The sequence below is a fragment of the Myodes glareolus genome, chromosome 27, assembly GCF_982192425.1.
Source record: "Myodes glareolus chromosome 27, mMyoGla1.1, whole genome shotgun sequence".
Taxonomy (NCBI): Eukaryota; Metazoa; Chordata; class Mammalia; order Rodentia; family Cricetidae; genus Myodes; species Myodes glareolus.
In genome coordinates, this window is record NC_142052.1 from 2841397 (window position 1) to 2864721 (window position 23325).

At 41.2% G+C, this 23325-nt stretch overlaps 1 protein-coding gene across 6 annotated transcripts in view; it reads left to right on the forward strand.

Moving 5' to 3' along the window:
• Phtf2 (putative homeodomain transcription factor 2) overlaps positions 1 to 23325 on the forward strand; it is a 108466-nt gene that overhangs the window by 57946 nt on the left and 27195 nt on the right. For 3 of the 6 annotated variants that reach the window (XM_087902441.1, XM_085684272.2, XM_087902442.1), the window contains exons 3-9: positions 1734 to 1790; positions 7120 to 7189; positions 9307 to 9465; positions 12053 to 12218; positions 13337 to 13501; positions 21188 to 21386; positions 22951 to 23106. In XM_087902441.1, the coding sequence (XP_087758567.1) occupies positions 1734 to 1790; positions 7120 to 7189; positions 9307 to 9465; positions 12053 to 12218; positions 13337 to 13501; positions 21188 to 21386; positions 22951 to 23106 (972 nt within the window). Of the gene's footprint in view, positions 1 to 1733; positions 1791 to 7119; positions 7190 to 9306; positions 9466 to 9569; positions 9757 to 12052; positions 12219 to 13336; positions 13502 to 21187; positions 21387 to 22950; positions 23107 to 23325 lie in introns of those variants that run through there. The other 3 variants (XM_087902443.1, XM_085684274.2, XM_087902444.1) reach the window with 2 other exon arrangements.

Consider the following 23325-nt stretch of genomic DNA (forward strand, 5'->3'; position numbering starts at 1 on the left):
AGAGATGGAGAACACCAAAAGGGAGCTCTCTATCTTCTGGACTCAGTCTTCTTGAAGTAGATGGTGGTGTTGTACACAGGCTTGGGATTTGAGACCTGTAAGATGCGAATATAGAGTTATCTTTGCTACTACTTTAGGAAGTATTGAAAGAGAGATGGTTGCTAGCCCTGCGGTTGAAGGCATAGAATCACAGAGGAAAGAAGAAGAGGGCAGAATGCTTGCATGGGACCTGGGAGCAAAGAGACCAACAGTGGATCAGCTCTGCTTAAAAAACAGCCCAGCCCAACCCAGCCTGCTGCGTTCAGGTGTCTCTACAACAGTGACAGGAGCGCTAATTAAGTTGCTGACTGTATTAGACACAAGACAATTGGTTCTAAGAGTGAATTAGGATTGAGGAAGCTTTTTGTCATTGGACTTTATGTCTGGATTGCTGGCTTCCCCACTCCCATAATGACATGAAGACTTATTATTAATGTGTCTCATGGCATCTCTGCTTCTTCCCAGTGTTCTCTCTGCCCCAAAAGTCCTGCCTAGCTATTGGTCATTCTGCTTTTTATTAAACCAGTCTGAGTGGCACATCTTCACAGCGAACAAAAAGACAATCCCACAACATTTCCCCCCTTTTTGTCTAAATAAAAAGGCAAGGTTTTAACTCTAATATAATAAAACTGTATACAGTAAGAACAATTATCAGGTATTGTCTAAATAGAAAGGAAAGGTTGTCTTAAGTTATGCTAAGTAGTGAATGCATTTGCATAGGCATTGGCTTTATTTTCTCTCATTTTAGGGTTGTGGAAAAGTTATTTCCGTGTCTGTGTGCTTGAATCACCTTGACATAAAACAGTATTCTCTAGAGAAACCTTAAGCATTCTTTTGCATATGAAAACAAAATTTAGAAAATAATCATTTAAACATATTACTCTGTAACTCTGAAGTAGTTTGGGTTATTGTTTCAACAAATCATTGATGTATTGGAATGATTATATTTTATTTTATGTGAATGGGTGTTTTGCCTGCAGCTATGACTGTGTTAGGGTTGCTATTGCTGTGAAGAGACACCATGACCATGACATTCTTATAAAATCATTTAATTGAGGTGGCAGCTTACAGTTTCAGAGGTTTAGCCCCTTATCATCATGGCAGGGAGCTTGGCAGCTGGCAGTATGGTGGTCTGAAGGCAGACATGGTGCTACAGATATCTACATCTTGTTCCAAAGGAACTGTCTCACTTGGCGTGGTTTGAGCATATATGAGACCTCAGAGCCTGCCTCCGCAGTGACACACTTCCTCCAGCAAGACCACACCTCCTGCAAAACAAGGCCACAGCTCCTAATAATGCCACTCTAGAAGGCTTGCTGTGAATTTGAAGCCAGTTAAGCTACAGAGTGAGACCCTGTCTCAGAAGGAACCCACTTAGTGAGCTGCGTGTTTATGAATGTGTCCTTTGGGAGGTGTCTTTCTCACCTGCACTAGTAATGTGGTCATTTCCTTTAATGAAACTGAAAGATTCCTTAGGCCAGGGCTTTTCAATTTCAGTGTTGTCTTAGATGGATATTTGAACCTCACACTCATATACTGACCATCCTGTGAGCAGCGTGCTGAGAAACACTGCGGCACAGGGTTGGTTTCTGACGTCTGTGGCAGAACCAGTCTGTGTGCTCAGTGAGCACCGTGTGACTTTGAAGAGCTGGTGCCTCAATGCCCACTTAACACAGTGCTGTCTTTCTTCATAGATCGGAGCCTACGATCAACAAATATGGGAGAAATCTGTTGAACAAAGAGAAATCAAGGTAACAACTTCGCTTTATTTTGTTTATTCTGAATCAATTCTATACATTGTCAGTCACTTTGCCATCCCGTTTATTTTTTACTATTTTAGTTAATATTTAATCTGCACTTTTAAGAGAGAAGCCTATGATTTCGTAGTCTTACCTTTTAACTTTTATTTTATTTTTAGCATCTTCCATCCTCTTTAAATTTAATTTCTAAAGCTTATTCTCTTGCCAGCGTTCCCCCTTTCACTTGTCACCTTACACTTCTAGTCTGCTTTCTTCCCCTTTGATGCTGTCATTGCTCTGTACAGTTTATTAAACTGGTAAGTGTTCCAGGATGTTTACCGCCTGAGTGGCTTCGCCTAATAGAAACCTGCTTTGGTGGTGCTACTAACAGAGTGACGGGTGCAGAAAGAGTTGTCGGATTTTGTAAGGGCTTTAGGAAGTAGAATATTAATTCAAATGCTTTCGTGGCAGGCATTTTCCTCCTGGACATGTGACTACTTGCCTTATTCTGATCGAACATTCTCGTGGACTATCTTGCTAGCATGAAAAACGTTTTAAAACTAAATTTGTTGTTTTTCAACACTCTCTGATGATAAAATTTATATATCTTTCATTGGCTTAGATACTAATCAGTTTGTTCTTGCACGAGCTAAATTTAATTTAGGCCTAGAGAATGTTACTCTAATCACTTGCCATATTCTGCTCAATATATAAATATTTTTATATTTAGTCTATCGTCACTCAAAAATTTTGCTCAGAAGATTTGTTGCTGTTCAGACCATATCATCTATGAAAGAGGAGCTCATTCTTTGATACTTAATAATTTTAATCTTCTACATTTTTGTGAAGAATTGATACATTCATGTAGTGAAGTTCTGGCATATTTAAAAATAGAATTAAAGGTCATGAGGACCGAAAGATAAATAAATTGTAGTATTTAGGTCAGGTATTGTATTATAAATGAGATAAAAATCATTAAAGTGATAGGCATTTGTGTTCAGTCTTACAGGGTATTGTAGGAGACGTGCACAGAGGTTAGGAAAGAGTTAACATGTTCTGGACAGTCCAAGGGAAGACATGCCAGACAGGGGAAGGACGTGAAAATATTGAGGAAGGGAGGGAGAGAGAGGAGACTGAATAGGAAACCCTTGAGAATTTGATTTGTCAATTGGATTGAAGAAGGTGATGGAATTGGTTAGCAGTAAAACTAGAAAGAAAAATATGTCTGTGTATGAAGGGGTTTGAAACTTAACCCCAGGGTTTAGCCGTAATGTTGTAACCGTTGGGAGGACATTGAAGGATTTGAAGCAGAACATTAAAATTGCATTTTTATAAATTCATTAAGTCAGTAATAAGTATGATAGAAAATATTAGAGGAGAGATTTAAAATTGTTTTAGAAATAGCCAGGTGGTAGTTCTTGGGAGTCCTTGATATGTGACATTTGTGTGTGTGTATATGTAGGCACGTGGATGTTGTGCTTAGTATTATGTGTACATCAACTGAGCATTGGACATATTATATAGAGTCCATAAGTGAACAGACGTTCATTGACTGATGAGAGACGAGCATCAGGAACAGAACATTGAGAAATACCAGTATATCATGTGAAGGGAAAGAAAAATAGGAGTTCCGTAAGCAAGTGAAGTGTCAAGAAGAGTTCAGGTGAAGGGGCCGTAGAGATAGGGGTGCCATAGGGATAAGGGGTGCCAAATATTAAAATATATGAGGCTGCGGTGGCATTCTCATTCAAAGCACTAGAGAGCTCGCTGTGTTAAGAGAAAGAGCCCGCCATAGAAGGTGAAGAGCTGCGCAGGTTCATCACACACAAGCCTAAAGGATTGATTACCTCGTGCTTGAAAGTACAGTGGTGAATTTGGGGCTGGACAGGGAGAGGTAAGGAAAGTAAACTGAAGTTCAGGCATGTTACTGCGTGTTATCTGGACTGTAAATAACAGCAGTGTACGGTGTGTTTTTGAAATCTAGATGAAAGGATTTGGATATTATCACAAGTGAGTGACAAGCCTGTGAGGAGACAGATGTTTACCGTGGTTTAAAATTACGCAGTGCACGCATGGAAACATCACTCAGTGCCTCATAGCTGTGAACAGTTTGTGTGTCGCAAGCAAAAATCCACTGCAACAGAAGTTCATGTAGGATTTTTTTCTTTCTCAGTATATAAGAATGAAATCTCAACAAAAAGTTTTATGAAGTCATTTGCAGAGGATTCTGAAAGTCCGTAAGGGAAGCTGGTGTTAGTGTCCTTGATGCACGTGATGGTGTTTCTATACGCGAGAAGTCTAGACCGTTGAGCGGAAGCAGGCTGTAATCTAAATGGCATTATCTGGTTATTGTCTCATCATCTGTATATATGGAGCTTAAAGAAAGCACAAAATTTCCTGCTGCCAGAGTTGCTGCATGTGGGAGTATATTGTCAGTTTTGTACTAGAGACGGAGTTACATGTGTCCTCCTGTGTTCTAGAGAGAGTCTCTGGTTCCTGAGGACGGAGTTACATGTGTCCTCCTGTGTACTAGAGAGAGCCTCTAGTTCCTGAGAATGGAGTTACATGTGTCCTCCTGTGTACTAGAGAGAGCCTCTGGTTCCTGAGGACGGAGTTACATGTGTCCTCCTGTGTACTAGAGAGAGCCTCTGGTTCCTGAGGACGGAGTTACATGTGTTCCTCAGAGAGATCCTTTGGTTCCTGAGGATGGAGTTACATGTGTCCTCCTGTGTACTAGAGAGAGCCTCTGGTTCCTGAGGATGGAGTTACATGTGTCCTTCATTCTGCTAGGTTTCCGCCTGCTCTCCTTACTTGCCCCCACCATGCCAGGCAGGCATTTGAACACTGAGCCCCCACAGCCTACTCTGTATGTTCTCTGGGAAGGCCCAGAGTTAGAGTTAGTATGCAGAGCTGTGTTCATTTGTACACATGTGGTTTAATCCACATCAGGTTAAACCCTCCCTTCTATAACATCCTTCTCTAACAAGACTCAGGCTTTATGAACACTCATACCTTGCTGATAGTGTCTTTCATTTCTTTGATGAAAATTATTAATCCTTTGGTGAAAGTTTTTGATTAAAAAGTCCTTTACATACATATTCTTACATTACATAATCCACCTTAAAGTAGATTTTATGTATTTTTATTTTGGAGATGTGGTCCCACTGTGTATCCCTGACTGCCCTATAACTCACTATGTAGGCCAGGCTGGCCTCAGACTCAGAGATCCACCTGCCTCACCTCCCAAGTGTTGAGATTGAAAGTAGAGTTTTTATTGGAGCTGACAACTGTAGTCTGGCCGTACAATATACTCACACACTTGTAAGACAGGAAATGACCCCGTGGGAAAGAGGCAACTTACTGTTTCTCTTCTAAGGACTTTTAGTTAATAAAACGATACTGATAAAAATTGTAGGTGTATAACAGTAAATGAGGCTTCAGATAGATAGTGAGATTATTTTCAAATTAGTAAATAAATAATTTTAAAAGAAGTAAGTGAAAATTTATCAATTTTTATGCTAATAAAGATAAATTTATATAAATTTTGTACAAATTTAGCTAGTGCTTTATTATTGAAATTGTAGTCAAATGTGCAGTTTTAGATTCACTGTTCTAGTTTGGAAAATGTTGAAAATATGTATAATCTGTTCACGTCTCTGTAGCAACATTAAATGAAAGTGAAGTATGGATACAGTTCTTTTTATTACTGGCGCTTTGTAGATAGTCACCGTGAAGACTGAATGTGTGAATACTGATGGTGGGTGGGTCTTGTGGGCCACTGTTAATCAGCTGTCAGCACACACTGTTACGTGTGCTTCTCTTAAAGACACCATGTAATTCGTTGGCCGTGAGATCTGTCCTTACAGCACCGGGATTGCTGAGGACAAGAGGATCAAGAATTTAAGGTCAGCCTTGTTTAGCATATCAGGGGCAGCCTGGATACATGGGAACCTGTCAACAAACAGACAGACAGTGTATTTCTATATCACCAGTTCCCTCAGTGTAAGAATAACTTCATAGGCACACCACAGCCTGCTTGCGCTTGGCAGCCTTACACAACACTGGGACCTGTGGTTGGATCAGGACAGTCATTTCTAAGCCTTTTTAAGTACTGAGGCAGGAGGAAGTTGGGAATGTGTGTTAGATAACTTAAGAAACTTGCACAGTTTTTGGTTTTACGTCTTGTTATTGCCGCTCTTCACACGTCAAATGAGGGCAAGCACGCAGAGAATATGTGTTTCAGAGTAGTGAGTGAATCTGCAGTACAGAACTTAAAAGCGTGAGGATCAACTGTATGAAAGCCCTGTTGTTCTCTTGTTACCGCAGAACCATCTTTCTGTGTTTTATTCTGTTTCTCTGGGTAGCTTACAGCCTGGGATGGACAGAACTTGTGAAGGGTCGAAGGTTAATTGCATCTTGACTCAGGGTGCACTTTTGGTTTAGACTCTCAGCTAACCTGACTTACATTGTCCTCTTGCTTGTTTTATGCGCAAACAGTTCTTAACTTTTAGGGGCCATTGTCACCTAGTGGGTCCAAAGGAGTACCGCACAGTTGCTTTCCAAATTGAACGAATAATTTAACAACCCTTTAAACCCCTGTATCATCTCTCAGCTCTTGGTTCCTGAGGACTATAGTCCAAGCTTATCCAGTTCTTAGTATAATTTATTTTCCCACACTTTTGTTTTCCCCATTAATTTTTACCTCCAACTCCACGTTGCAGCGATAGCAGAAATTTGCGGTTAATTAATATTCAGTAATTTCAATGTTAAATTAATTCAATTTCTGACAGCTGCTTGCCCTGTCTCCTGTTCCTGTTCGTAGTATTTAGTGATGAGGTGATATGATGGTCTGAGCAGTGGCTGGCAGTCTTGAAATGTACATCATCCACTTGGGTTCTGCTGCTAGCATCTGTTGAGAAATTCGCATCCCTGTCTTGTTCTCCGCGACACCCCCAGCATCACATCTTGAGTGCCTTCGGGACTACTACTTTCTTAATGGCAGTCTAAGGCCAACAGTGTCTTGGGTCGTATAGGACCTAGGCTGTGTGCTCACACTTGCTTGGTATGTGACAGTCTTTGATTTGGAAGCTTACTGTCCATAATAAACAGGCTTTGCATGTTACACAATATTCTTAAACATTCCTTTTGGAAGATAATTGAAAGTTACTAGAATGCTGTAATTGTGTTCCATTTGTAACAAACCTTTTAATATATTTTTTACTTAATGTTACTTCAAGATTTTGTTTCAAATTGAAACTCTTATACATTGATTCCCTTTTTGCTATGTAGGATTTAAGCAAACTATATGTAGAATTCCAATGTTGCTTTTAATATATTGCAGGGGTTAAGGAATAAACCAAAGAAAACAGCGTATGTGAAACCAGACCTCATAGATGTTGATCTTGTGAGAGGTGAGTCCTGGATAAGTCAACATGTAATGCAAGTAAAGCCTGGTCCTGAAGAGACAATCCAAATAGCTCAGATAGGCACCTTTGTAGAAGTAAAGGCAATTCTAGTGCAAATAAGGACAGGAATTCCTGCTTTTTTTTTTTCTAAAAAAGAATGCAAAGCTTTAACTTGTACATAGACAGCTTGTGTACAGCAGAACAATTATCAAAGATTACATTCACCATGTACTGAATTCCAGTTCATTTGTGTTTGACGAACTTAAAGAAAATACTCAATAATCTATCCTATCTTAGTAAATCCAACATTTTATACCTAACCTCCTTCCATCCTATCTAAGGAAAACTGCTATGATAACTTTCTCATCCTCAACTCCATCAAAGAGGATGTGCTATTATTTAAGTAAACTAAAAGTGCATTGTAAACAACTTCCAAAAGTTGTAGAAATAGCAGAGACATCTGACTGCCTGGACAGTCACCCAAATTTCCTCTGCAGTGTTGGGGAATCCATCTTCATCTTCAATCTACAGGCCATAGAATCTGGCAGACTTTTCAGTAAAGCAGGAAATTTGCAAGACCATCCTGCCTATACTGACAATTTGTCAGCCACTTTCCTCCATGGTCTGCAGATTGCCTGGTCATTTCTTCTGTGAAGCAGGAACCCAGAAGGACCATTCTGCCCTGTTGTGGCAAAGTTCAGCATTCACTTTCTTGTGGGCCCTGCATGTCCAGTTTATACAACATACTGTCAAGCAGTTCAGGCATGAGCAACTTCTTGCCCAACTGGCTAATTTTGCCACATATAATAGCAAACTCCACATGGAGTTTCTCCGGTGCCCATCATCTCTGAAGTAAATCGGTACTGCCACGAACAGATGTGTCTCATTGTCATGAAAAACTTGAAATTAACGAGACATTTTAAATGCCATATCCTATAGGCCTTTGAAGTATATGAAGACCGTTTCTCTATCTAAAATATATCTCTGTATGATCTGGAGAACATACCTAGCATGTCTGCAAATTTGATCATCATAGATGACTAACTATTGACCTGCATTTCTGTTATCCTAAGTAGTTCATAATAATAGTTTTCAAAAACTTGAATTGTGCCTTACATTTTTAAATGAATTGCCTAGGTACAATATTGTAAACAAGAGTAAAAACATATGTCGTAACAAAAATAGCCTTAAATTGGTATCGATATGCAAAATTCTTTAAACAAGAGCAGAAACATATACAGTGTGTGTTGTAACAAAAATTACCTTAAATTTGTAGCAATGTACAGAAGTCCTTTAAATAAGAGTAAAAACATACATATAATGTAACAAGATTGACTTGAACGGTGTAAATCATGGTGGCCTTAAAGCCATCAAGAGTAGCCCATCTCTGAATCACTGGAAGTAAAGATACCTGTGTGCTATAGAAGCTGAAGGGTGACCCCTGGTGACTCCCTGACCTGACTCCCTTAGCCTAGATCAGTGCTTCTCAACCTCCCTAGGGCTGTGGCCCTTTAACACAGTTTTTTAGGTTGTGGTGATCCCCAGCCATACAATTAGTTTCCTTGCTACTTTGTAGCTGTAGTTTTGCTACTGTTATGAGTCATATAAATATCTGATGCAGGATGTCTGATCTGAGACCCTGTGAAAGGGTCTTTGGCCCGAAGATCTCAACCCACAGGTTAAAAACTGCTGGCCCAGAACTCGCTGATTTGGCCCATTTGCCCCCAGGTTTCTCTGTGTCTTGCTTCAGAGTCCTGGGATTATGGTTGGCCACTCACTGCCAGGCTTCTGTGTTGGTGCCAGGCACCTGAATTCCAGTCCTCAGCTACTCAGTGAGCCATCCCTGCCACATTATTTGTAGTTCCTAATGATTAAAAATAAGTCCTGTTTTTATGAAATGTGTAGAGGAAGTCCTGTTATCTAGCTGGTAATCTTCATCTTCTGAGTATGATAATGAGTAGGATTGCTTGTGAGAAGGACCGCTGTCCCATTTAGATATTTTATTCATAAAATAGGAGAAAATATCATTTGTTGTTCTTCAAATGTTGAATTTACTTCTGTAGTGAAATCAAAGAATAAAGAATAGGCAGAGTCTGCCATTATATTGTGTTCTTCGTTCTCAGGGTCTGCATTTGCTAAGGCAAAGCCCGAAAGTCCCTGGACGTCCCTGACCAGAAAGGGGATTGTGCGAGTTGTGTTTTTTCCTTTTTTCTTCCGGTGGTGGTTACAAGTGACATCGAAGGTCATCTTCTCCTGGCTTCTCGTCCTCTATCTGCTTCAAGGTATAATAATTAGTGGAAACGTGTGTGCTTCTACCTTTCAGGATGTTGTCTTGTGATGATTATTAAAGCTTTGCTCTCAACATGTCCTGACTGTCCCTGTGCAGGAAGTGACTGTTGCTCTTCCCTACAAACGACTTAGATACTAAAAACGTTAGAGGCCCCGTGAAACGAACGGCCCAGCAGACTATGGAGCTTGTTGCCAACTCTGACCGCCTGTTTCCCGAGGTGGCATGTCAGACAGAGGGAGGACTGACAGCGACAAGTTGTCCTTTGACCCCCGCATGACTCTGTGTAAGGAGAGGGGAGATAGAGAAGGGGGGATTTTGATTAGATGAACACTTTGGCACCCACACATAAGTACACACCTGTCTTTGTGTAGCTGGTGCTGACCTTGAACTATGGCTTTAGCTTCCTGAGTTAAGACTGCCGCTGGAGGCATCATGCCTATTAGCACATCCATTTATTTATTTATTTGTTTATTTATTTATTTATAATGCCACTTTTGCTAATTAATTTGTCTTGCATAAAGTGTGGTGTGTTTTTCCGTACCTTTACCACGGTGATCTGATGCATCCTTATTTTATATCAAAACTTGTGTTTATGCCATAAACTCTTAAATTCTTCTCAGCTCCCTATTTAATGTCTTTGTCCAGTGTCTCTGTCTGTGCCCAGCAGAGCACAGCAAGTTTACCTGTGTAGACTCGGTGCTTGAAAAACCTGAGGCGCTCAGGCCTCGCGTATTCCGTGAATAATGTCACAGAACATGTAGTCACCAGGAGTTCAAATGCAAGCATTCTGACTCCGTGAGCACAGATCTGTTGTGTTGCCTCCTGGCCTCTGCTACAGAATCTTTCTGTGAAATACATTGTATGACATTTCTAAAACTTCCCCAGGGATTATCTAGGCTTTTGATTCTTTTTTTTAAAAATATTTATTCATTCATTATGTACACAGTGTTCTGCCTGCATGTATGCCTGAAGGCCAGAAGAGGGCACCAGACCTCATTACAGATGGTTGTGAGCCACCATGTGGTTGCTGGGGATTGAATTTAGGACCTTTGGAAGACCAGGCAATGCTCTTAACCACTGAGCCATCTCATCAAACATCAAAAAAAAAAAATGTTTTGCTTTGTGTATCTGAATGATTCGCTTGCATGTATGTGCACCACGTGAATGCCTGGTGCAGCAGAGGCCAGAAAAGGGCTTCGGATCCTCTGGAACTGGAGTGGCCGGAGGCTGTGAGTGTCCATGTGGGTGCTGGGAACTGAGCGTGGTCTTTTGCACGGAATAGTAAGTGCTGCTAACTGCTGAACCATCTCTCTGGCCCTCTGTCTTAGGGTCTTGGTTAAGGATAATATTTTTGTTGAAATAAATATTCACCTTATTTTGTTAAATTGCTCTCATCATGACATTTGTCCATGAATATAATATCTTTACAATAACAGCAAAACTCCTATGCCCTGAGTTATTAATGTTGTGGAAGCCTACAATTACATCTCTGCATGAAATAAAAGAAATAAACCAGTTTCAGGGGCATAAGTCTATAAAGGTTTTATGTCCAGGAAGTCTAGTGTGGGAAGGAAAGACTCTAGGTTGAAATTATCAACAGTGATGAGAGATTAGTGATTTTTCTGGGAAATATGTACAAGTGTATTTGTGTTCAGAATCTTTTTAAAAAATATTTATTTATTTATTATGTATACAATGTTCTGTCTGTGTGTATGCCCGCAGGCCAGAAGAGGGCACCAGACCCCATTACAGATGGTTGTTGGTTGTGAACCACCATGTGGTTGCTGGGAATTGAACTTAGGACCTTTGGAAGAGCAGGCAGTGCTCTTAACCACTGAGCCATCTCTCCAGCCCCTATCTTCAGAATCTTAAGTAATGGGGCAGGCCATGTAGCTTGGGTTAGAAGCCAGCATAAACAAAGCCCTGGGTTAAGTCTTCAGCACTCCAGGAAGTGGGAGTAATCGTGCACGCCTGTGACCCCAGCCCTCAGAGAGTAGAGGCAGGAGACTTGGAGGGTCAAGGTCATCCTGTCTGCTTAGTTTCTGGCTGGCCAGCGTTACACGAGGCCCTGTCTTGGGGGACAAAGACTTGAATACTAACAAGAGTTTTGTAGCCTTATTAGACACTTACTAAAGGACTTCTTATATGTAACAGAATAAATGTACTTGAAATTAGTGTGATTTTTTTTTATTGTGACCTAACCAAAAGTGACCTTAGATTTGAATTCATACAATCCTCACAGAGTTGAATGTGTGTATTTTAGTGTTGTGCTATCTTGACTTGGAAGGACGGTGGCAGATGGTAGTAGTCTAGAGAGCTGTGTGGAGTAACGGTGGCGGTGGTTATGTGTGTGTGAGACAGTATCTCACCGTGTCCCCTGCTGATCTGAAACTCACCGTGTAGACCAGCCTGTCCTCTCGGTCACAGAGATCAGCCTGCCTGAGCGCTGGATCTAAAGGCGTGTTCCACCATGCCTGACAACATGTGGTGACACTGTAAACTTAGCAGAAGAATTTAGTAAGAAGTATTGAAGTGCCTACAGATGTCTAACTGAATGCATTCTCTCTCCCCGTTTGCAGTTGCTGCAATAGTGTTATTCTGTTCCGCTCCTAGCCCACACAGCATACCTCTGACCGAAGTCGTCGGGCCCGTATGGCTGATGCTGCTCCTGGGGACTGTGCATTGCCAGATTGTTTCAACAAGAACACCCAAACCTCCTCTGAGCACAGGCGGGAAAAGAAGAAGGTACTGCTTGTCGGTTTGTGGATACCTGTCATTCGAATATGGGATTTGATTTATGTACGTGCATGCCGTGTGTGTGTGTGTGTGTGTGTGTGTGTGTGTGTGTGTGTGTAGGTCTGTGTGCCCACCCATGTATGCAGGTGCCCAGAGAGACTAGAAAAGGCATCAGAACCCCTGGAGGTGAAGTTGCGGGTTGCTGGGAACTGAACCTAGGTCCTTTTCAAGAGCTGCCTGCTCTTAACCACTGAACCACCTCTCTAGCCCTTGGGATCGTCCTTAACCGCTCTTTATAGAATATAATGCTGCTTTACAGACGTGCTCTTTCAGATACAGCCTAAACTCCAGAGCCACTTCCAAATGACTCAGTTTTCTGTGTGTGTTTCCAGGCTGCTTCAGGGCCACCTGTCTGGAGTTTGTTCTTATGCAACACCTTTGTTTGTTTTTTCTTGAGATTCATTTCTAGTCAGCGGTACCTATATAAGAAATAGATGTTAGGTGGACTTAATTAATTCTGCTACCTAGAAAGACCTTCTGTTTCTAAGATTCTTTGGTAAAGACAGGGCTAGGAAAAAGGCTGTTTATTACATGTTATTTGAAGCCGTTTACAGTGACTACAGGTGAGTAAATACCCAATCTCCCCCACTGGCTCCTGAGCACAGTGCAGTTCTATTTTAAAAATACTTTGGGACGATACTTCTTTGAATATTATTGCTAAGACATTGCAATATTTGGAGTTCAGGGGTGTGGAGATTTAAGTCCATCTCCCTTTTGAAAGGTGTAATATCTACATTAGGTGAATAACTGCTTATTAGTTAGATTAGTTCTCTCCAATCTAAAGTTTTCTTCATTTACAGAGAAGTAACACTCACATAGATAAAGAATGCTTCTGTAATTATCTTTGCAGTGTGATCCATGTGTTTGTATGTGTATGTATTGACCGCCAATGTGAATAAGAACAAGGAACTTGAAATGTGCACCATGACCCATGCTTTAAGTTCAGCATATTCGCATTTCATTGTATATTAATGAGCTTCTGTGTTCTGTAAGGTTTGGAATGTGCTACTCAGAAAATGATGATTCGTTTTTAAACTGCTTTCCACTCTCAATCTTTTCTGATGAAGGAAATTAAGAAAAGCCGCCCATTTGGAAGTCCACAGGGAAGGAGATGGATCTAGTACCACAGACAACACCCAGGAGGGGGTGGTCCCGAGCCACGGTGCAGGCTCCTCCTACGGTGTTGGCGCGGTCTTCAGAGATCTCTGGCATGCTGCTTTCTTTTTATCAGGGTTTGTATTTTCCCATGGCTTTATGTGACGTAAAGACGCTCTGACTCTAGGTAGTGAGTGGTAATGACTTTCAGTGTTACAGCCTCATTACACACTTTACTTTGTTAATCAGAGTGCTGTAGTTTAAGGAGAAATGGGATAAAGTTTATTTGGGGTTATGTGTAAATATGTTATTTCCATGGGAATGAGTATATACTAGCAAAGTGTAGTAAAGACTTCCTCCCTCCTTCCCTCCCTTCCTCCCTCCCTCCCTCCCTCCTTCCCTCCCTCCCTCCCTCCTTCCCTCCCTCCTTCTCTCCTTCCCTCTTTCTATTTTGTGTTTACTTTTATTTTTCAAGAGACAGGGTCTCTCTTGTGTCATCCTGGCTGTCCTGGAACTAGCTCTGTAGAGGCTGGCCTTGAACTCACAGAGATCCGCCTGCCCTTACCTCCCAAGTGCTAGGATCCAAAGCGTGCACTACTACTGTCCAGATAGATGCATTTTTTCTTTCCTTTTCTTTTAAAAATTTCTTGACTTTTAAAATATTTTTTCTCCACTATTATTTTACTCTGTTAATTAGTTCATTGTTTTATCGGTATTGTAGGTCAGAATTCGCCTTACTACACCGTGTGCCTTGTATTGCTTTTTGTTTCACGTCTACCTCAGCTCTCTAAAATTATGTGAAATAAGCACTTTGAGTTAAGTCGAACTGTGTAGTGCAGTCTAAAGTTCTTTGCTTATTAATCCCTGGGTTTTTGTATCAATGAGTATTGACCAAATAGGAAAAAAAATATTTATAGCAGACTTCAAAAGTAAATTAAACCTATCTCAATATTATTAACGCTTTGAACACTTAGTTTAGACAGTTAAGAGTTATGCTGGTTTACACATGGCATAGCATAAATTAGAAAACTAGTTGAAAAGATGTAGATGTACCTGAAGGTATTCAGTTAATAAATTAAGACAAGAGATACTGCACATAACTAATTCCCTTTTTTAAAAGATTTATTTATTTATTATGTAGACAGCATTCCTTCTATGTATGACTGCACGCCAGTAGAGGGCGCCAGATCTCATTACAGATGACTGTGAGTCACCATGTGGTTGCTGGGAATTGAACTCAGGGCCTCTGGAAGAGCAGTCAGTGCTCCTAACCACTGAGCCATCTCTCCAGGCCACTAATTCCTTTCTTAAGACAACAACTTTGCTAATAACCTCACCATCTTTTGCTAACTACTTCACAGAGTTGTCATCAGTTTGTATTTATGGTTTTATGATAAAGTTTATCATGCATTGAGCAATTGTAGCCTGTGTTTATTTTTACTGTTCATGATTTTTTTTGTAATGGTTTCCTAAATCATTTTGACAGCAGTAACATGGTACTTGTTCCAATCATCTGTTCCCTTAAGAGGGGTTTGTTTTTATTTGTTTTTAACTTGGTCTCTATTCTTCTCATCTCTCTTGTTTTATTTAACAGATTTTCATTCATGAGATGCAAGAGTTTAAAATCGGTTTCTTAAGTATTTCTCAAGACTTTCGGAGGGGCAATTATAAATAGCAGAATAGAGACAGAGTTCTGGGAATCTGTTAGTTGTTTTGACTTCTCTAATTGATATTGTTATATTATGGACAGCTTTTCGATTGGTCTCTTTAGAAGTTTTCCTTGTTTTTCCACTCAGATGAGACCAAGACTTCAGTTTTTCTTCTGTCCGTCCGTTACCTGAAAATGGATGGGACGGTCAGTCACTGACCACAGGGTCCAGCTCCCGTGGGCTGACTCTGTGTGTTATTACTATTGTGCATCTAAGGGCTTTAAACGTGAAGCACTTTCCACTGTTTCTCTAGGGTTTGGTTTACCTGCATAAGACAATCAAGTCCTAGGAAAAATGTTAACTCTAGGGGTCCTGTACTGAATTCTGAGGTCCTAGGCCCTGTGCTCTGAGCTTGGGAAGGGGCTGCAGGAGTGGTACCGACCTCGCACTTCTACTAAGTAGAAAAACTGGCTTTTCTACTTAGGTATCTGAGTGAATGTGACCAGTGGAAGAAGGGATCGAAACAATGCAGTTCATAGCTGTGACCGGTACGGTTTTCTAGAGGCCAGAGTGAAAAGTGATGTTTAAGTCTTACACTGTTGTGTCTGCATATGCTCCGTGCTTAAAGTAAAACTACTTAAATCAGCCAAGTGTCAATTTAAAAACATAGACATTAACCCAGATTCTAAGTTTAGTACTTTAATTCATCGAATTGTTTTCATTGGGAATGTAGCTCCCATTGAAAAGATTAAACAGGAAATGTTAGATTTTGAGTTTGCAGTTTTTCAACTCTGTACCTATGTCAGAATTCTAATAAATCCTCAATTTTCTTTCATCGCCTTTAAGATCTGCCATGCTACCAAAGAGCAGGCCAACAAAAAGAAATTATGCTCTGGGTTTTGAGTAGACTAACTTTATATGATAGGTTTAGTGAATTAAAAGCGTTCCGAAAATGAGACATGGATCACGTGTTAGTTAGCGTGCTGATGGACCTGCTCTTGGGACTTCTGTGTAGGGCTGTGATGTTCAGTGCCAGAGCACTGCTTACTGGGACGTGGGCAGGGGCCTGCTGGGGATGTGTGCAGGGGTGGGTGGGTGGAGAGAGTTGCACCTCTGTTTATTGTGTATAACACTAAAGTGAAAGTCAGAGATTTGATGCACTGATTTTATTTACGGAATTAAATATATGCATAATGTAAGTTCAGTCCCACCAGAAAATTTTGGTCCAAGTATTAAAATTTGGCCTTTGGTAAGTATGGTTGTAGTCGAGTCCTTTTCACTGTAGAGCAGGTGCTTAGCTGTCTTCTGCAGACAAGAAGAGAAGAGGGTTGCCCGTCTCTCTCCTAGTTCCTTAGAACTGTGATGGGCATAGCCAGAAACTCATTAAGCTTGTGAACGCGCTAGATTTTAGACCAGCGCTCATCTTAGGAGCAAGTTCTTTAAAAGTTGTACCAGTTTGTGGGCTAAAGTTTTCACTATGAAAAATGTAATAGTTTTATCATTCGTTTAGAGTATAATCACTTTTTTTCTTTTGAGAAATAAGTGTATTAAACTAGTATATTTTTAAGTTCTTTTCCCTCTGAGTAGTTTTGACACAGGACTTCTTCATCCTAAGCACCAAACATAATGCACTGTAGAAAGTTCTACAGCTGTCTCACCATCCAGAAATTAAAGAGGTAGGACTGTGAACTTTGGCCATAAAAGTGAGATTATACATTTTAATGCACAGATGATTCTCTATTTAAAAATCCAGTTCATAAAATAGCTGATTTTATTTCTTAATAAAAACCGTATTTATTAAGTACTGGTCAGACTAGGCATTGTGCTACTTGCTGGTAACAAAACACTGAAGCTGGTGGCCTAGTAGAGGTGAGTCACATATATCCCACCAAAACAGAACTGTAAATAGAAAGAGGGCCCTAGGATGGAGCTGGATACTAGACGTGCCTTTGTGAAGGAGTGACCTCATTGATTTCAGGGGGACCTTCAGAGTGAGTCGTAAGTAATCCGATACAATTAGCTCTTGGAAAATGGATAAGGTAATTTCTTTTAAGTTGTTTCACTAATTAATATACAGAACCATATGAAATTAAGAAGTTTCTGGCTAGCAAGGGAAGCTGTCAGACAGCCCACAGGTCTATCAAGAGTGCGTAAAGATCTACAGAAATGAGCACTCAAACATAAGACTGCCAGTCAGTTCTCAACGAAGAAACAAATAACCAGTTATTCTTATTCTTAAATTCAACATCCTTCGCCACTAGGGAAAGGAGAATTCAAACCACTGGAGTTCCCATCTCACCCCAGTCAGAATGGCCATCATCAAGAAAATAAGCAGCAACAAATGCTTCCAGGTTTGTGGGGAGCAAGGAGCCCGTCTTTACGGTTGGCGAGACTGTTAGCAAGTGCAGCCCTATGGAAATCAGCGTGGAGGTTCCCTGCAAAATAGGACTAGAAGTACTGTGTGACCCAGCCCTGCCACTGCTGGGCTGCTCCCAAAGGACGCAACCTCATCTCTTCGTGTAACGGCTGCATTATTCACAGCAGCAGAAAGGAGCCAGCCGCGTGTCTGCTAACAGAAGACTGGATAATGAAAATGTGCCGTGTTTCATAGTGGAACTTGGTTTGGCTGTTAAGAAAAACGGAAATTTGGAGAAAAATGGATGGAAATACAAAAGGTTCTATTAAGCGAAGTGGCCCTGTCTCAGAAGATAGAAATTGCGTGTTCTGTCTCATGTGGACTCTAACATTTGAAATGTATGTGACTCTAAGTAAGGGACTGTAAAGGGGGACATAGCCTGTAACATGAGGTAGGGGACCTCAAGAGGAGAGCGAAAGCATTGAGGAAGCCTACATGTGGCAGACAGTAATCTGTTACTGTACAACGTTCACTGTCTTGGCTGAGGAGCCTTTGATTTTTGTGTGAATGATGGGGTTTCTACATGGTTCTTTTCCAGCTCCATCAACACGCCTTTATTAGCTGACAGTTTTCTTCAGGGTGACACCTCCCCTTGCTTATTATACTCGGGAACCTCTGTTTTGTTACTACCTCATCATTTATTTCCGTGACTCAGTTGACATACATATGATCAGTGGTGGCCTCTGGGCAGTGTCCTTGACTTTTTAACAGCTCCTTCCTGTGATCTGCGCTAACACACCAGAATGTTCCTGGTTCAGCTTGTGCGTCCTCGACTCCAGGCCTGAAATCAGCCACTTCTTCAGGGAGAATGTGTTTAGAACCCAAAGTCTGGGTGCAGGATGCTAGTCGGGTGTTCAGAGTGGATAAAAGTGTTTTAGAGAAGTGTTATTCAACTCTGCACCTGCCAGTCAAAGCATGTCTATTGTCATATATGAATAGGTATAGTATAGTTCTGTTCCTCTCACATGCGTGCGCTAGCTATGAATTTTCAGTGGTGGCTCCAAGCCCCAGTACCACTCAGTGCATCCTTTTTCTTTCCTTGTTTTTTTTTTTTTTAATTAAATGTGTATGGGTGTTTTATTTGCATGCATGTCCGTGCACAGCTCGCATGCAGAGCCTATGGGGCTAGAAGAGGGCATTCAGTCCTCTGGGACTGGAGTCACAGTTAGCTGCCCTGCCAGGGTTGGGATCTAAACCCAGGTCCTCTGGAAGAACATCCAAGGCTCTTAACCACTCAGCCATCTTGCCAGCCCTTTCTTTTTTTCTATTTCTGTATCTTCAGCAGCAGCAGCCCTCAGTATGTTTACATACACGATGAATTTTCTGTGGGTAGCCTGTCTTCTGGTCTGCCAGGATGCATATGGCCTTCTGCCTTCACGTGGTTCCCACAGTTAGCTGCCATCCACTGTTGCCGGCCTCCTCTGCTGTCCGTCCTAGCCGTTCAAGTGTCAGACTGCCTGCTTGTATTTTTGTCTGCGTGGGAGGTGCTTACATTTAATATTTTCTTCTTGTCCTTACAGCTGGTGTAGTGATTTGTCTGCAATCGGTTAATAAGAAACATCAATTAGCTACTATAGCTTAGTGACTTACTGTTCGTGTCTCCTCAGTGTCTCAGTGTTCTAAGAAAAGCAGCTTGGAGATTGGAGAAGCATAAAGGAGGGGAGGTGTTGATGAGTGCCTGGAAGGTCACGTGGCGCGTGTTCTGCTGGTTCTCATTCCCAGCATACCCTGTCCGTGCTGGGACAAGGCGTTACGGTGGAGCGCGTCACTAGGCTCCACGGAGGGAGCCCACTCACTCTGAGTGTTTTCACTTCTCTTTCTTGCTTGCCTGCTGGCTCCCAGGCCTCTCTTTGGTGGAGCTGGTTCTTGCATCTGCTTTCTAGTGTTCGTACTTCGTTACCATCCCTTTCCCTTCTCAGTCTACTTTAATTTCCATCAGCCGTCACGAATACCTCTCCAGCATACTGCGAGTTTATTTGAATCTCGAGGTACTTCGCTTTTTTTAATCAACACCTGCATATCACATAGTAGAGAAATAGAGGGAATTATTAATAGCGTAATATCCTTACCTATAGGCTGAGAAGGTTCAAGGTACCTTTGTGCCCCTCCTTGAATTTGAATCCTGTTTTCCTAAGCCTCCTTTCCACCGTAACCCATTTTCTTTACCGTTCAATCTTAAGCTCATTTTCCCTCGGATTTCATGTCACACAGAGAGCGTGAGGTCGGGCTTCCATGTCCTGCAGCTCCCTGGATGTGTATTCTGAATAGAAGTACTGGAGCTGGGTAGAGCGTATGGACATACGGCCTGTCCGTTTCTGTCAGGACTTATGCAGGAGAGCAGGAAGGAGATGGCCTTCTTTGTATGAGACAGAAGCCTCCTGTGTTCTAACAGAATTGTCAGGAGAAGCCCTAACAGGCAGTGTCCGATGAGGAAGCAGTGAAGGTGCTGCGGAGAACCATGTCGTCTCGTGTTCAGGGAGTGGTTTCTATTGCAGCTGGCTTCAAACTGGCTACACTGTTCTGCCTGTGACCTCTTCCTGTTATTCCCTGATTCCAAAATCAGCAATTAGAATAGATGACTTCTAAGGCTCCACCTAGTACTCAATTTTTTAATTAATTAAAGTTAATTTTAAACGTGTAATTAGCATGCACAGTTTGGCATTTGTGAACAGTGTTTGAGGAGACTCTTTATCCACCCCTGTGTGACCTCCATCCCTCTTGCAGCCCCTCTCACCGAGTCTCTTCCCCTTCATGCCCCGTGTGTTCTTTCGGCCACCTCCTCAGTTTTTAGGCAGGGCCCCACTAAACTGTGTCACCAGGGTCTAGACTAAAGTGCCCTGAAAATGCTGTCTACAGAAAAGTATTGAACTAATTTTATTTTTCCTTTCTTACAAAATATGCTCTAGGAAAATTAAAGGGGAGTTATTAAGTAAAATTGTTTTAAACTATTTTATGCTGATTTAATCTGCACGTGGTGCACTTTCTACTGCAGGATTCACATCTCTCCAAATGGTTTCCCTTGGGAGCTACATTCACCTATTGTAATCTTTTAAGACTCCTAAAACATCTGCCTGCTAAAATTATTATTTCCTACATTGTAATTTATAAATATTTTATTCCAACAAATCAATATCCTTAGTCCTTATAGGTTCTAAAAACAACATGGTCATTATTTTTTCCGAGAGATTCTTTTGGTAGGGGGAAGAGTTTACTTCTTAATTTTATGTTCTCCACTTATCCTATTGCCAGATTTATAATTTTTAATTAAGTGTTCCTTTTCCTTATATTTTTATGCTACAGAAGGTTTCATGTTTCTGTTGTACATTAAAAGGAACTTACCAAAAACTTACGTATACCAAAGGTAAAATATTTGGGATGTATTAAGTCACTATTATAACTTATCTAATGAATTTACAAAGATAATCTTTTGGAAATAAAAGCTTAAAATACATTAACACCAACAAATTGGGCAAAATTTTCATTCTAGACATTGTCCAAACACCAGGCAAAGAATTCTTTGGTAAATTAGGACTTTTCTTTGTGAATTGCTATATGTAAGACCTCAAGACCTACCATAAACTAAACTCGCTATTTTATCTGATATTATTTCTCATTTACTGTAAACAAAACAAAGACAGCCATTAAAATTCTGAAAAATACTGCTTTCTATAATTAGCTTATTCTGGATGGTTTGATAGAAACTAAACTCTGACACTAAGTACACATAACATAGCATTTCTGTACCTATTTGTTTCTAGGTCGAAGAAAGCAAAGAACTCAATTGACAAGTCCACCGAGACTGACAATGGCTATGTGTCCCTGGACGGGAGAAGGGCTGTGAAGAGCAGTGAGGAGGGAACACAGGACCACGAGCCTCAGTGTGAAACCATTCGGGCGGAAGACACAGCCTGGGCCACCCGGACTCCAAGGAGCGTCCGTGCCAAAGTCAGTGTCAGTGTGAGTTTGCGTGATTTTATGTCCACCAACATGAAGTGCTCTCAAGTGAAATGTTTCCTCTGGGATTGGTCTGGGAACTTCCATAGATAATAGGGATGACCTTGAAGTCAGGAGAACTTGTGATACCATAAAAAGAAATTGAAGATCGCTTTACAGTGGGAAGACCTGTGCTCCTGAATTGACAGTGTTAAATACTGTAAAAATGGCTAGACGACCAGAATAATCTACATTTGATGAAATCCTCATTAAAATTGTAGGGAAATTCTTTATAGAGCCGGGGAAGGGGCATAAATCCTAAAATTCATAGGGAGATCAAAAGACTATGGATAACCAAGCCATTCCTAAGCAAAAGAACATGGCTAGAGGCATCATGTTACCTGGTCTCAAACTGTACCACCCAGCCATAGTGAAAAAGCAGCCTGCTGCTTCCACAAAAACAGACTTGTGGACCATGGAGTATGATAGAAAACCTAGAGATAGACCCACACAGCTCTAGACACGTCCTAAAACTGTTGTGAAAAGATTTCGTTATTTTACTTGATGTGTTTCTTTTATGTGTATAATCTATATTATTTCATGTATAATTTATTTGCCTGCGCATTTGTATGTATGTATGTGCTCCGTTTGTGTGCCTCGGGTCTGCAGAGGTCAGGAGAAGGCATCAGATTGTCTGGAATTAACTAGAGTCACAGACGTTGTGGGCCACCGTGAGGGTGCGCATCTTTAATCCCAGCACTCGGAATATGAGCACGGGCATTTTTGTGTTGAAGGAGGCGAAAGGATTTTCTGAGTTTTTCTAGGTGAATGTACTTCTGCTTTGTAGTATCGTCTGGGAGTCATCATGAGTCTGGAGTTCAGTCTGGCTGCAAGTTTTGATTACTCGGTGTTAGCTGTCTGGTAGTATGAACATGCCGTGTGTCATACGGCTCACACGGTTCCCAGGGCATGCTCCGTACATATTACCTGTGAAGGTATCTGGAAGAGCGTGGGTGCAGCCATGCAGCTCACACGGTTCCCAGGGCATGCTCCGTACATATTACCTGTGAAGGTATCGGGAAGAGCGTGGGTGCAGCTCAGCCTTCTTAAGTCTCTCCGTCTCAGACTGTCGGAAGTACGAGTGTCCCTAACGGTTGATCGTACGCTCATCCGACTGCTCGGTTCTCATCCCATAACTTTTATTAAGTTAGTGATGGGCCTTTTAATTGACCAGGTAGCTTGATTAAATATGATTTTTTTCCTAAGGCCTTTCAGCCTCTTTCCACTGGCCTCTCTTATATTTGTGTCTTATTCGTATTTCTGTAAGGTATTTCAGATCCTTTCCCGCACAAAAGTTACAGAATAATATTGGATAAATTACTTGAATTGCTTTTAAAAGATAATGTTTAAGAGTATAATTGCTAACATAAAATATTTTTTCAGAAAATTATGTAGTTCTAATCTGTTTTTTGGTATTTGATGTTTTGAAGGTATATGTGATATCTGTATTGTATAATCTTTAGAAATTGCTGTCTCAAAGCTCAGACATCATGGAATTACTTACAGTTCCCTCTTTCGGCTCCAACAGGATACCCAGAGGAAGACAGCAAATGTGTCAGATGAAGTCTCCAGCGAGGAAGGTCCTGAGGCGGGGTACTCCCCGCGCTGCCATGTGGACAGAGCGTCTGAAAGCAGTCTTCGAAATAGAAAGGCACACCATTATAAAAAGCATTATGCAAATGAGGTACACAGTTTGGCCTTACATAAATGCACATAGACCTGTGTTATATTACTTTCAACACTTGAGTGTTAGTATTGAAATATTTCCCACCATTACCAATACATATTGTTTTACAGTCTTTTTTGCGGGGGACAGGGTCTCACTGTGTATCTCTGTTGTCTGTGCCGGGACTTGCTGCATAGACCAGGCTAGCTCCAGTTCAGGTTCCTCTGCCTCGGCCGC